The 13,897-nt window shown below is 33.3% G+C and overlaps 1 protein-coding gene across 2 annotated transcripts in view; it reads right to left on the bottom strand.

Annotated features, from left to right (window-relative positions):
- Apoltp (Apolipoprotein lipid transfer particle) overlaps positions 1–13,897 on the bottom strand; it is a 6,186,292-nt gene that overhangs the window by 4,047,196 nt on the left and 2,125,199 nt on the right. For both annotated transcript variants that reach the window (XM_081762641.1, XM_081762640.1), the window contains exon 21: positions 1,943–2,084. In XM_081762641.1, coding sequence (XP_081618767.1) covers positions 1,943–2,084 — 142 coding nt within the window. The remainder of the gene's footprint in view (positions 1–1,942; positions 2,085–13,897) is intronic.

Genomic DNA, 13,897 nt, shown 5'->3' with positions numbered 1-13,897 from the left:
GCCTACGGTCAAGCCCTATTAGGAACCCTAGTACGGTGTGAAGGGATTGGCATGTAAAAATAATCAAAAATGGCTGATAATTGTGTCAAATTCATAGTTCTCGATGTCGCTGAGTACACATCCCGATAGCGTTGAAGTCCAAATTTAGTCCTCATCGGCAATAGGGTGGCAAGAGGTGAAAAATGGAGGTGGCTTCATGAAAATATTTCGGGAGACGGAAACTTATCAACCTTTCTTCTTTCATGTCTGTCAACTCTTCTTTTACTTTTCTTTATCGAAACAAAGAGCTCTTAATAAGAATCTAATGCAAGGCATTGTTGCTGAAAAGAATTTTGATGGGATAATATCAGCACTCCTGAAAGATATAGGAAACCAAGCAAGTAATTAGTTTTTGCTATGTTAGTAATTTTGGCATTCTTTTCTTTACTATAAGTGTGCCTGTGTGTTTCAATCCATTGACCTGTATATTCAATGATTATCTACAACATGTTGGTACTAAAAAAACAACTCAAAATTTCCACCAGTGTTTTGCTCCCTGTACATGTACTTTGACTCCTGGGAAATGGGTAAAAATATTCTAACTTCATCTTATATTCAGTCGTATAGCACGTGCATACCACTTTGTGACATTGTCCTTCCGTAGAAGATATTTTATCCATGCAGTAGTACTCCAGAGTGGTTACACATGAACTGCTTGTGGCAATATATCATCTTCATCTGCTGATTCTTTGGTGAAGGAAATATGGTCGCCGTCTTCAATATTGTTTTCTTCATCGTCATTCTTCAAATCTGGGACATCTGATTGGTCGTCTTCAATTGATACCTCCCTGATCGTTCATTAAAAAAAATCTTTCATCTGCGTACTTACTTTCAAAGCGTACGGGGTACACATAAACTACTTATGAGTACAGTTGCTTACAAGTGAATTTCGACTGAAAATATATTGTTGTAAGGAAAATAAAAATATGGTGCTGGCGTTTCCATGTAAAACGTCTTGCAGTCATCGCATTACTTACTTGTTATCGGCATATCAATAAACTAAATGAATGGGTACATTTTTACGAGAAAAGAAGTGAGTGTAACTTGAATTAATACATCTTTAAGCATTGCTTGCAATAGAATAATAATATCAAAGAAAGAACCTGTTTCTCGGGGGCTGAATCCATGTCTAAAGGACATTACTTGTTTTCGTTCTCTAGAGATTAATGTTGAAACCGGAATTGAAAAATGTAGTAATAGTAAATTTCACTCACTTCCACTTTTTGTAGAATGTTATGTATAGGCATTAGATATATGTCGCTTTTAGACGTCGAATCATTTGCAAAAAGACGCTTCTCGCTATATTTTACCATTTTCGTTATTTAGTGATAAACATTGAAACTGGGAGTTGCTATTTTGAATCACTTCTGGTTTGAATAGAGGGTTAACAGGGAAGATATAGCCTATTCTTGGAACGCTGAGTCGATTTTAAAAAATTTTTTTTTTTTTTTTTTTTTTTTACTGTTTCTGCTCCGATGTCTGTCGACAAATGGACGACGGACAAAGCCGTTCTGTAAGATTCCAACACACATGTATAACATAGTTTGGATCTCTAAAAAGTATAACTTATTTATTTGCGTGCGGAGCTTTTTCTTTCCAAATGCACCATTCAAAAATACATTTTAAAAGAATGGTCGCTGAGGTTTGGGATACAATTGAAATATGTGCCGTTGTATAATAATGAAACTTTAAAGGCAGCTAGGGAAACGCTCGAAATCTTCTGAGTGAAAAAAAAGAAGTAAAATATGGAAATGTCGAACAAAATTAAGCACGTGACTGATTAAGAGTTACTGCATTATTCAATATCAAACTTGTACTTGAATTATGAAGTGGGCTTGGTATCTGCACATGAGCTTGCTTGACATGAAATATACGTGGAAATAGAAGACAAAATTTTACTTACCTTGCGCTTGAAATCTGCTGTGCGGTGACTGCAGATATACAGTTAAATCTTGACTCTGTTTATGTAAATCTAGTTTAGCACTTATCTCTCGCTTGACATCTGAGCCTGGAGTGTCGAAAGTGAAACTAATGACAGATCTATCCTATTATACGAACATAAAAATAATAATGAATTATTTGCATGTTTTTAATTTTGAAACAAAAAATATACATTTCTAGCTATATTCAAACCTTAGTATAGGTTACACAAATTTAAAACTAGCGCATTACGAATAGTGCTTCTTATATTAAATTAAAAAAGAAGGAAGTTCAAAAAGAATGACTGATAAAAAAGATCCTTCGAGAGGTATGTCATTGGTAATGCGAAATATCATTTAGCCGTAACTTGGAAAATTTGGCGTCTACTTCAAACAGTGCAAGATATATATAATTATATATATATATATATATATATATATATATATATATATATATATATATATATATATATATATATATATATATATGAAGTAGTTAGCTCTATTTAAATATCCAGAATTGTCCCGTACTGGCAAAATAAATTGTTTAACCCTTATCCGGGCAACCGGGGCCTCCCAGGCCCAGTAGCTCCATTCTTCTAAAATTTCTCAATAACCATACATATTTCGAAGACATAAAATATTGAATTCTTCTATATTTCGTCGAAGTTAAAATCATGAACATATCGAGTTGGTAAATCTTTTTTTTTTTAAATTTGAAAATCTTTTCCTGGCGTAACCGGCCAACCGGGGCCTAGGTGGCCCCGTATAACTTTGGTGAAATTCCTGTCAAATATTAGAACAAATTGTCACATAATTATATATTGAACACGTGACTATTGTAACCTTTAGTCGGAACAGTATGCGGCAATACATTGAATTTTGAGTGTTCTGCACTAAAAATATATACTGGGCCTAACAGGCCCCGGTTGCCCGTTTACGTTACAAAAATGTCTAGACCGGATTTGCTATTCTGCTTGGTTGGCTTACAAAAGCGTGACACGAAGTTTCGCTACTTGACAAAAACATATACCGGTACATTCTAGACTAGTCTGAACAGTAAGTGACAATAGGCATTGATTTTGTGTATTCTGCACTTAAAATATATACTGGGCCTCACAGGCCCCGGTTGCCCGTTTATGTTACAAAAATGTCTTGCCCGGATAAGGGTTAAAAGCAGTTCGGGTACATGTAGTTATTAGTTACCATATTATAGTTATTAGTTAATGATAAATGACAGTATTCAGTTAAAGTGTATTCAAAACCAATTAATTTATTTGTCACAAATCAAAAAAAAAAAAAAAAAAAAAAAAAGTGACCAGGAGCTGAGACGTGTAATTCGAGCACAAAGAGAAAACTCGATTTTTACGAAAACTGGTTCAACACCCTATTTAACTCATAATGTCAATATATTAACTAATATTCATATTGTAATGTATAAAATAAAACTTGAGTAGTACTATAAAACTGATAGTCAAAAAAAGAAAAAAAACAGTAAAGTGAAAATGGCAGAAAATTAATCTTACAACATAATCAATCTTTATTATTATTGTTACTATTATTGTTATTATTATTATTATTATTATTATTATTATTATTATTATTATTATTATTATTATTATTATTATTATTATTATTGGTTATCTCAGCGAGCTATTTGAATTATTGTTTTTTTTATTTTATTAAGGAACTGATTTTAATGTCTCATACAAACTTACTGAATGAGAGTACAGTTTTAGAAATATTATATATTAAAATATAATATATATTCAAATATTATATTAAAAATATATATATAATATTTTAAAATCTTTTTCTAAAACTTACAGAGAAAAAGCTTCCAATAAACATAAGTCCAACGTGGCGGTGTTTTCAATCAGCTGCCGTGCGACGTTTTGCCGGCCTCCTTTTTCTAAGTGCATTATCTGCCGAAAGAAGCCACATATTGAAGTCTGGTCAAAGAATATAGAGAAAGTCATGTCCCACTAAGATGATGGTTCAAACAGAAAGGAGAAATGAACTACACAAGGGGACTCCCTAAAGGGAGAAGGGGAGTCATCAAATGAGATGCAATAGTGGACGTGGAAATGAACAATACGTGCAAACGTAAAGTATGGACCTGGCATTGCTTAGCGTACATGCTGAAAGATCGGTTTTAACGTGCATATAATAATAATAATAATAATAATAATAATAATAATAATAATAATAATAATAATAATAATAATAATAATAATAATAATAATAATAATGTTATTGTTTTTTTATTCTTGTAGACAGTGTATACAGTACTTATTAGCAAAAGTGTCTCAACTGCACTACTCATAGAGTAACAAAATTCAGCACATTTTCCCCCAATTTCACCAGTTTTTCTGTTTCGGAGATCGTTGTAGGTAACAATTTTCTGGAGCAATACTATCCTTTTCGCGTTACCAACCGCACAACATACCACTTCATTCATGGTGTATTCTGTCGTATACATTGCTCCCCGACGTTGCAGTGGGGAAATTGAAAGTTCTAATCGATAATTCAGTACGACGCGATAAAAATAACCAGGACATTTCACATTTGTACATATTATTCATTTTCACGTCCACTGTTGCATCTCACCTGGTGAAACACCATCTCCCGTTCGGGAGTCCTCTTGTATATTTTGCTCCGCTACTTTCTGTTTGCGTCATCATTCTGGTGGGGCATAACTTTCATTACATTTTTGACCGGACAAAAATATCTGTATTTGTTCAGTAGATGTTCCATTTAGAAGGAGGGGGCCGGTGAAACTTCGCAGGTTTGCTCCCTGAAAACGCTGCCACTTTGGACCTATGTTTATTGAGACTTTTTTTCCCTTGATTTAGCGATATATATATATATATATATATATATATATATATATATATATATATATATATATATATATATATATACACCGTATACCTGTGTTACTTGGAACGTCTGGTTCTGTTTGGAAAAATGTTTTTTTTTTTTGTGTGTGTGTGTGTGTGTTATATGGCATAATAATAAGAAACTATGAAATACGTCGTTTTATTTCACACCAATGAAAAGGAGACATCTAAAAGAAACAATATGGATTGCCATAAGTACGATGTCTCATTTATAGACTGATCTGAAAATTCTCACAGCAATTGATACTTTTTGTGTCTTTTTTGAATTTTCTGTAAATTATCCCTGTTTTACCGTAATGAAAAGTGATCTTTACCTGGTTGTGTTAAGTATCAGTGCTTTCAGAAGGGTCTTATCCCTCGCAGGACCAAGGGGGGTTACAAATTGCCACTGTTTCCAAATTATACATTTTAATCGTGAATATGTGTGACCTCATACTCAATAAATTTCTTTTGTGTCAACAAGTTTATAAAATATTTATTTCCACGGGACAAAACTTTCTCTTCTGTTTCCTTTGTGAACAATAACAGTCCAAAAATGGTATCTCAGAATGTGCTGAGGGCTTGGTCATGCGAGGATTAATGAGACGAATTAGCTTTACATTTCAACTTCCTTTCAGGGACAATCTGTGAACATTTTTTATTTTCTTCTATTTTTATACTAAAATGATGATATAGTAGTATAGACCGTACTTCTCCCCGTAATTCCTTGCCAACCCCCTAAAATTAAATTATCTGTTTTTATACTATTTTATTATTTTTTTACGAATTTTATCCTACTTTTGATACAATTTATGGTGATTTTATACAATTCATGGTGATATTTTGATAATCTTATACAATTTTTGGTATTTTCCTTCTATTTTGCCATTTTTATAGTAATATTCAGTGTTGCCATCCAACAAAATCTATTGTAAAATATTTTTGATGATATACATTGCTATCTAAAAAGGTAGCACTTGATGGAAACACACAAATCGTTAAGAATACAAAGGTTACTTACCGTTCTTCCCAAGACTCTAATAAACTTGTTCCTTTCCTTCCCTATTCCTCCCTAAAGCGGTGAAGAATAGCTGAATGTACTTGAGGGGATGCAAGAGAACCTTCTGTTAATCTTAAATGAAACTGTTTTTTTTTTCTTTTTGTATTCAAGAAACTAATTGGAAATGGTTGAAGGAAGGAGATACATATGGTGAAAGTATGTTGGGTCCTAAGGTCAGGTAGCCAGTGGGGGAAAGGTGCAGGAAGAGAGGGAGGGTGTAGTTGATAGGGCTATATGTTCTCAAAATTCTCCCCGGGGGTGCCGGAAACGGGGGGTGGGAGATGTGTGAATGTGAAGAATACACTATTGTGTAAATGACATAGGATGACAGGTAAGATGGTGGGAGGTTGAGAAGATCTAGAGAATTCCTTGACGGCATGTAAAGAAAGGGATAGTGCCAGGTGGTATGAACGTTGGTAGTCCAGATGGTTGGGATGAAGTGTGAAGTCCTTTCATGAGTGAAGGAAATTCTTAATTGGCTTGTCACCTGTCAACCAGTTTGTTAACGACCCTGCAACCTGAGGTTAGGGAAAATCGACCATTCTTTACCTGAGTTTGAATAGATTAAAGAGATAAAAAAATCTTTACCTGAGGTGAGTCTCCCTTCTTTCTTTCGCAGATAGGCTTCAAATAAGATTTCTTTAAGATATTTTTGCATATTTTTTTTTTATTTTTTTAAAAAATTAGATTTATGAATTAATTATTCATAAATATTAATTAATTTTTAATGAAAAGGTTAGAATGATTTTTATCGTGGTTAAGTTAACTTTAGAGGTATATTGTGATATGTAAAGTATAGAGTAGTACATATTGTACATAAATGTATCGGATATTGTGGGAGGAAACAGACGCAACTCCAAGAAAAGTATTTTATGTAATTATATGGCATTTTTACTAGCTGATATGGGATTTTAGCATAGAGTATCATCCTTTGAATGATGTTTGGGTATATTCGCGTACGAAACTCAGATTAATTACAAATTAGATGTGCATATATGAATGGTTTGTGAATGGGTGAATGTTTGCATATTTTTCGATATGTGGACAAGAATATATGTACCATATTGTAGGCATATTATTTTTCGTTTGCATGTAAGTGCTTTAACCTTTATTTTACGGCTGTCACTACACTGCCAGAATAGTAAATCCGTTCTTTACCGCGTGTCACTGTACTGCCACAGGCGAAAGGTTTACTTTGACCCGCGAGCACACATATTTTTTTTTAAAATGATGTGCCTTATTGTATGAAGAGATAGTCCATAGTGAAAGGAACCAGAAACGTTGGTTCTCAACCGGTGTGCTCGCGGGTCAAAGTAGACCTTTCGCCTGTGTCAGTACAGTGACACGCGGGAAAGAACGGATTTACTATTCTGGCAGTGTACTGACAAGCCGTAAAGTAAAGGTTAAGCGTGTCTTGATGGATTGCATAACTTATTTGATGTTATGTTAGGTTGGATAACTTCCTCCTTTTGGTTTGTATTGTAGAGTTATATATTGTGACTTTTTATGCATGTAAGGGTTTTAACCATGCCTTCAATATAATGCTAGGTTGCATAACCTTTTACTTTTTGTTTGTATTGTAGGGTTATATATTATGACTCTTTATGTGTGTAAGTATTTTAACATTACCTTGAATGTAATGTAGGTATATATATTGTGATTTTTACATACGTAGATGTTTGTTAGTCATGTCCTAGTAGTATTTTAAGCACAAATGATATCGCTGTAGTATAATTCATTTACTTATTTATATCTGTTAACTAAAGTCTTCTAATAAAAATACGCATACGTTCACCTACTTATAAAGATGATTCATCTTGTAGAAGATATAATGACTTCAACATGGTTTACAACTTAGGCTGATTTATTGTATAGCCAAAAATATTATAAATACGTATAAATAACCTTATATGAAGCATACGTATTCTTCTCATCTTATATAGAATACACATACTTCGTAATACATCAATATTTGTTTGCATATACGTATATGATTAAAACATAATATCGTAAATTGTAACGATTTATTGTGTTTAAATAGTTTACAATATTTTATTTTCAATAATGGCATATATATATATATATATATATATATATATATATATATATATATATATATATATATATATATATATATATATATATATTATATTTGCAATATTCTTTAAATAAGATATTTACTATACTTACAATATTCTTTAATAACATGTTTACATATATACATTATATACGTAGGAGAAGTGTAACCTGAGGGGGTTGTGAAAAATATATGAACATATCTGAGGATAGTATGACTATGTTACGACATCATGATACCTTTACACAGTTTACTATTTACATATTTACTTATATACTTATATATACACAATACCAATCATTTAACACATTTAGTACTTTGACAACCAAATGGCAATGTCCTATAGTCATTAATACTGTCATGATTTAATCGTCGTCTTTTATTTTCAACTTTTGATGTGTTTCAGTTTCAGACCTGAATACGATGACAAACCCTGGTTTTCGTACAATGCTTCGTAGGTTTTTTAACGGTTTTCTGTCAACTTTATCCCGAACTAGTTGATAAAAATGTTCAATGTTAATTTCTTGTCGTGTGCGATGATTTAAAGTTATTGCTTTCATTTTAAATACATAATCTACTATTTCCGTTTCAACTTCTTTTAAACGATACGCATATTTTTTTGGCCCTAATCCTATAAATGCATTAATTTCCCATCCCTCGGGAACTTCATTAGTTACTTCACCCAGATAGGAACCCAAAGAAATTGGAGACATTTCATTACGTTGCTGTACAAACATAATACTATCAGTGTCGCAATACAATACACGAACAGGATGTACAGCTGTTAATAACTCTAAGTGTCAACGAGGTGATGAATTCTGCAAGGATAACATTTGAAAATTTCCATGGTTTGTTTTCGTTTCCATAGATTTTATACGATACAATGAGATTTTGCTCTCTAATAAGCAATACAGTTTGTACCTCATATTGTGGTGTCCATAGATAACTTACATTTTTTAGACTATCTAAAATTACATATTTAGATAAATCTGTTCGCTGTCCCCATTTTCCATATAGCAAGTTGAGGAATATTTTCGCAATATACCTCAGACCAGGGTTGGATTCAATGTTATTTTCCGTTAACTGAATGCATTCATGGACATAATAGTCTGCAATATAATTATTTTTGTCTTCTTTAGTTTGCACCAGCTGGGAAACCCTGAAGACTCCTGTTTCGTTTTTAGGAAGGAATTCACATAATCTTTAAACAGATTATCTTCCAATCCGGATAATTTCAATTCCCAAATTTCAATTGCAGAATTTTAAACCCGAGCTGAAAAGCTACATGAAGTTCAGGAGTGCAAAATGTGACAGTTAAGGCACATTTGGAATCGCAGTGCATGTAATTGTTATTACTTTCTTCCATGCACATGCGGCATAACCCGAACAAAAGGCGTCCATTACACGTATATGGTAGAATTGGATAATATAAGTCGTTTGGAGGCAAGATTTTGCATTTGACTAATCCATGAACACTTTTCACTTCTGCAAAGTCAGGCCCTTGTATTTTTTTGGTTTACCTATCGGTAATGGCTAACGTGCCATTACCCAAGGGTTTAACGGTGTTACATCATCATTTGCCACAAACTCTTCGCTGGTACATTCGTACAATGCATTAAAACATTCGGTACGTCCACCATGAAAATTATCTTCAGGTTCAAGGTGTTTGACAAGATCATGACACTGTGTTTGAATAAACTGTTGTAATTTTTTGGCGTTTTTTTTACCAGGTGGTACCATTCGCATTCCCACATTTCAAAGACATTAAGATTTATTTTTTTATGAAATCCTATTTTTGTGGTGCTTTTTTCATACCGGTCTTGTAAGGATGTACCTTGTTTAGAGGTGCAATTCAAGGATACGTTTCGCAGTGTAAGATAACACTTCAGGCACCCGTGATAGTAACAACTATGAAATTCGTAAACTGTATTTGCTTTACTTTCAAATCCATTCACCTTATACCTCCCAAATAATTTTTCCAATCCATTTCCGGAATGGCGGATTTCATTACCAGTAGTACGTTCTAAATACCGTAACCACTACATTGTCTTTAGAATTTGACGATCACGATGGTCAAACCCGTAGGGTGGAATAATTACAATAATTTATTTGGGTAAATATAAGGTACGATACGTCAGTGTTGCCAAACTAGCAATCGTGGGTGCGGCAATAAAATATTGGATACCATTTGTTTTGTCCTAAATTAAGTTCGAAAATTTAATGACAGCCTCTGCTAAAATTTTGACATCATTTCTACAATACTCTATCATTTCCTATTGGAGATTATACTTGTCGCCACTTGCAGCACGTTCTTCGTGCCAGACAATATGTTGGTTTCGATCTTCGGTGCTCCTTGAATCAGGGTCAAAATACTTTAGCTGAGGAATTTTGCCTACATAATTTTGCTTGTGTAATGTATTAACCCTTTCCGGTACCTGGTTTTTTGGGCTATTTTTTAGACTTTCAGTCAAGCAGCTACTGCATCGCCATTATTTATCCTAGGATCATGGTTCATACCTCATTCTCTTCAAAATGAAGCTGGCTTTCAAATGGTACCACGTGCATGCTCATACCATAAACCAGGAGCGGGAAAATGATGTCAAATTGAAAATTTCGGAGGGATTTTTTTCTCGCTTTTTGGACCCCTCTGGAGCGGCCATGTGTTAACGTAGCCATCTAAAAAATCTGATAAATATTACTTGGTATACTGAATGTATGTGCCAAATTTCAACTTTCTACCTTGAATACCAAGGGCGGGAGAAATTTTATCAGGAATTCCCACCATGCCCCAAATTACCGTAAAACACCATGATCTCATGTAAAAAAAAATCTGAGACATCCCTAATTACCCTAGGGTCATGTTTGGCCCATCGTTCTCTTCAGAATGGAACTGCCTTTTAATCGGTACTATTCACTTGTCCCCATCAAAAATTTAAGGAGGGAAAATCCCGTGAAAGGGATTTTTTTGTAAAAATTTCCCTTTTTAACGTTTAGCCCCTCTGTACCCCCTGTTTTAACGCAGAAATCCGAAAAATCTGCTAAATACTACTCGGTGGACTGCATGTTTGTGCAAAATTTCAATCCTCTACGTGAAAAAATAAGCCCGCCAAAAACACTTTACACCCCCCAAAAGTATTACACGAAAATATAAATTTTAGACTTATGACGTCATCACCTCCTCTGTCTCGACGCAGGAAGGTGTGAAACCATACGTAATGTCTTCTACAATGCCTCTGGACTTGAAAAACAAAAAAACTGCACGAAAAAGCTCAAATAAGAGAATTATAACGTAATGTACCATGAAACACCCCGTTTGGTACAAAATGTACCATGGGATCCCCAAAGGCTTAAACAAATATGGGAAATCTCCGTTTCTTAAATTTGCAGAAAGACCTAACGTTTTAGGTAATTTGTATAATTTAACTCCCATATACAAATACTTGTCACGGAAGTAAATCTTTTCTCCTAAACACATTTCAACAATTTTTTGCCCTTACATTATTACTTCAGGTGTAAAATGATGATTCATTATCAAAGTTTTAGCACAGAATTGCATATCATAATTTCTACCATTATGGGAAAGTACAATGATTTTTTAAACATTGGCCGAGCTATTAATACATGATTATCAAATTCATCAATGTTGTGGAAACCAAACGAACGGAATTCATTTTTGTCTCCGCATACAAACCATGTATCTTTATGCTTCGTGTCCTTAAGCTTGTAGCAGGCATTAGTACAATTCACGAAATTCACGCGATGTTCTTGTTCTCCCTGTTTATCTTTAGGAAGCAACATTGTTTCTACATCAAAGATGATGTACAAGAAGGTATCTACATGCTGCACCGTAGCCGTTTGAACAAAAGAAATATAGTCATCGTTTACATATGTATAGCATGTTTTACAATAACGCTCACCACATTCATGTTCAGACTTACATGAACGCATGTCAATCATATCACCGCATTAGACACTAATTCTCTTTGCTTCGCATAAACTCTTTCCGCAAACAAATACTGTTTTATGATTGGCAAAGCATTCATCCTTAGAAAACAGTCTATGACAATCAATCACTCTAGTTTAATATTATTATTACAAACATTGTGCATTTTAAGTTAAACTTAAGATTTTCTATGATGATAATCTTCTAAACAATACTGACAATAACTTTTCTTGTAATATTAGTAATTAATTCATAGTGTCCTTCACTATACAAAATGAAAATTTTCTTTGGACCATGTATTCCAGGATAAATTACATTGTAGTTTCGAGTTAAACGATTCTTTTCGTAAACAACAATTCGATAATGAGGTACTAGCTTATTTTGAAACTTTTTACATCATTAATAGTACATCCATGTTGGATTTTAATATCAACTTTAGCATTGACACAGAATTCGTTTGTTTGATTTAACAAAAGTTCAGAATTGTTTTTCAATGTATGTAAGTAGTTATAACGATGATCAGCCCTACCCATTCCAAGAATATCTTTGGGAAGACAATATACACTCTTTTGTACAGGAATAGTACAGGAATAGTACATGTGTGTTACAAGATCAGCATATTTTGCTGAACTCATAGTTCGTCCCCTACCTTTACGTGAATCAACAATACGAATTTTGAAATTTACTTTATCACCAAATAAATAATTTTCATTACTATTTAACACATTTTCAATATTACGAAATATATTGTCTAAGCTTAGATCTGACTTTTGACGCCACGAAATGTATATGAGTTTATTAATTTTGGAAACAGAACTATCTATTGTTATACCAACGTACATATCATCGTTGGCGTCATTTAACACATGCTTCTTTACAAATTCCAATAACAACTGAATATATGTTTCAGGATCATCAATTCCATTTGTGTGCATACGTTTAATTGTAACTTCCTTTTCTGTAAGTCCAAAATAAGTATAATGTTTTGTTGTACTGTTAGAAACACGAAAATATTCATTTGTTTCGCCACTTCCACACATGTGAGGTTCTTATGCAGATATAGTATTAGGACTTGGAAAGTTAATTGAATTTTCCATGAACACGCTAAAGTCATCTGTAGTTAAACCATTAGTTTTCCATTCAGACAAAAGTTCCATAAACTGTTCATGAGCTAAATTCTTCATATTATCTTGGCAAAAGAAGCCTACATGATATAAATCAATAATATATTTTGCAGATTTACAATTTTTCATAACAGCTTGAGAATCACAGCCAAAATGCATGAACACCGCTTTCAATAGCTTGGAATAAGCTTCATTGCTTATCCTCGCACCCGTAGCATCGTATTGTGTTAACACTTCCCACGTAAATAAAATTTCGTTTCGATTTTCGTATCCACGCGCTTCTTCTACTGACAACATGGTGCAGATCACAGAGTGTCCTTCCATTGTATTACTGTTGCACAAAATATGTAATCGCAGTTTTAATTATTGTTTCTTAAAACAGTAAATATTTTACACGACGGTGTACTGTAAATAAATTAATAGTGTTACTTACCGTGGACACAGAAATTTTGATAATTCTTTTCGTAGTTTTCAAATAACAAGGTTCCGTAGCTAGAGTTTTATGATATGATCCAGAATGTGTCCACCAAAGATACACTTTTAAGAATCCTTTCACACTTACCAGTAACTATAAATCACAATGTCCCTATCTTTTTCAGTTCACGAAAGATTTAATTTTAAGTTTACCGACAATACATTTGAAAGCTTATTGCAATTGCACTAATACTTGCCGTTAACTATAATAATAATAAAACTTCCCGTAACTTTTTTTCAGTTTAGCATAGATGTACTAGCACTTGCCACTAACTACTTTTTAGTTCACCCTAGATATAGTTTTAAGTTTATCGGTTAATCCTTCACTACTTTCCGACAATTGTAATTTACAAATTGCCTTAATGAAATTGTTTTAGGC

This window comes from Thermobia domestica, chromosome 6 (genome assembly GCF_964235325.1).
Source record: "Thermobia domestica chromosome 6, izTheDome1.hap1.1, whole genome shotgun sequence".
NCBI classification, from domain to species: domain Eukaryota; kingdom Metazoa; phylum Arthropoda; class Insecta; order Zygentoma; family Lepismatidae; genus Thermobia; species Thermobia domestica.
The sequence above is the reverse complement of the archived record's forward strand: the minus strand, read 5'-3'. Positions and strand labels throughout refer to the sequence as shown.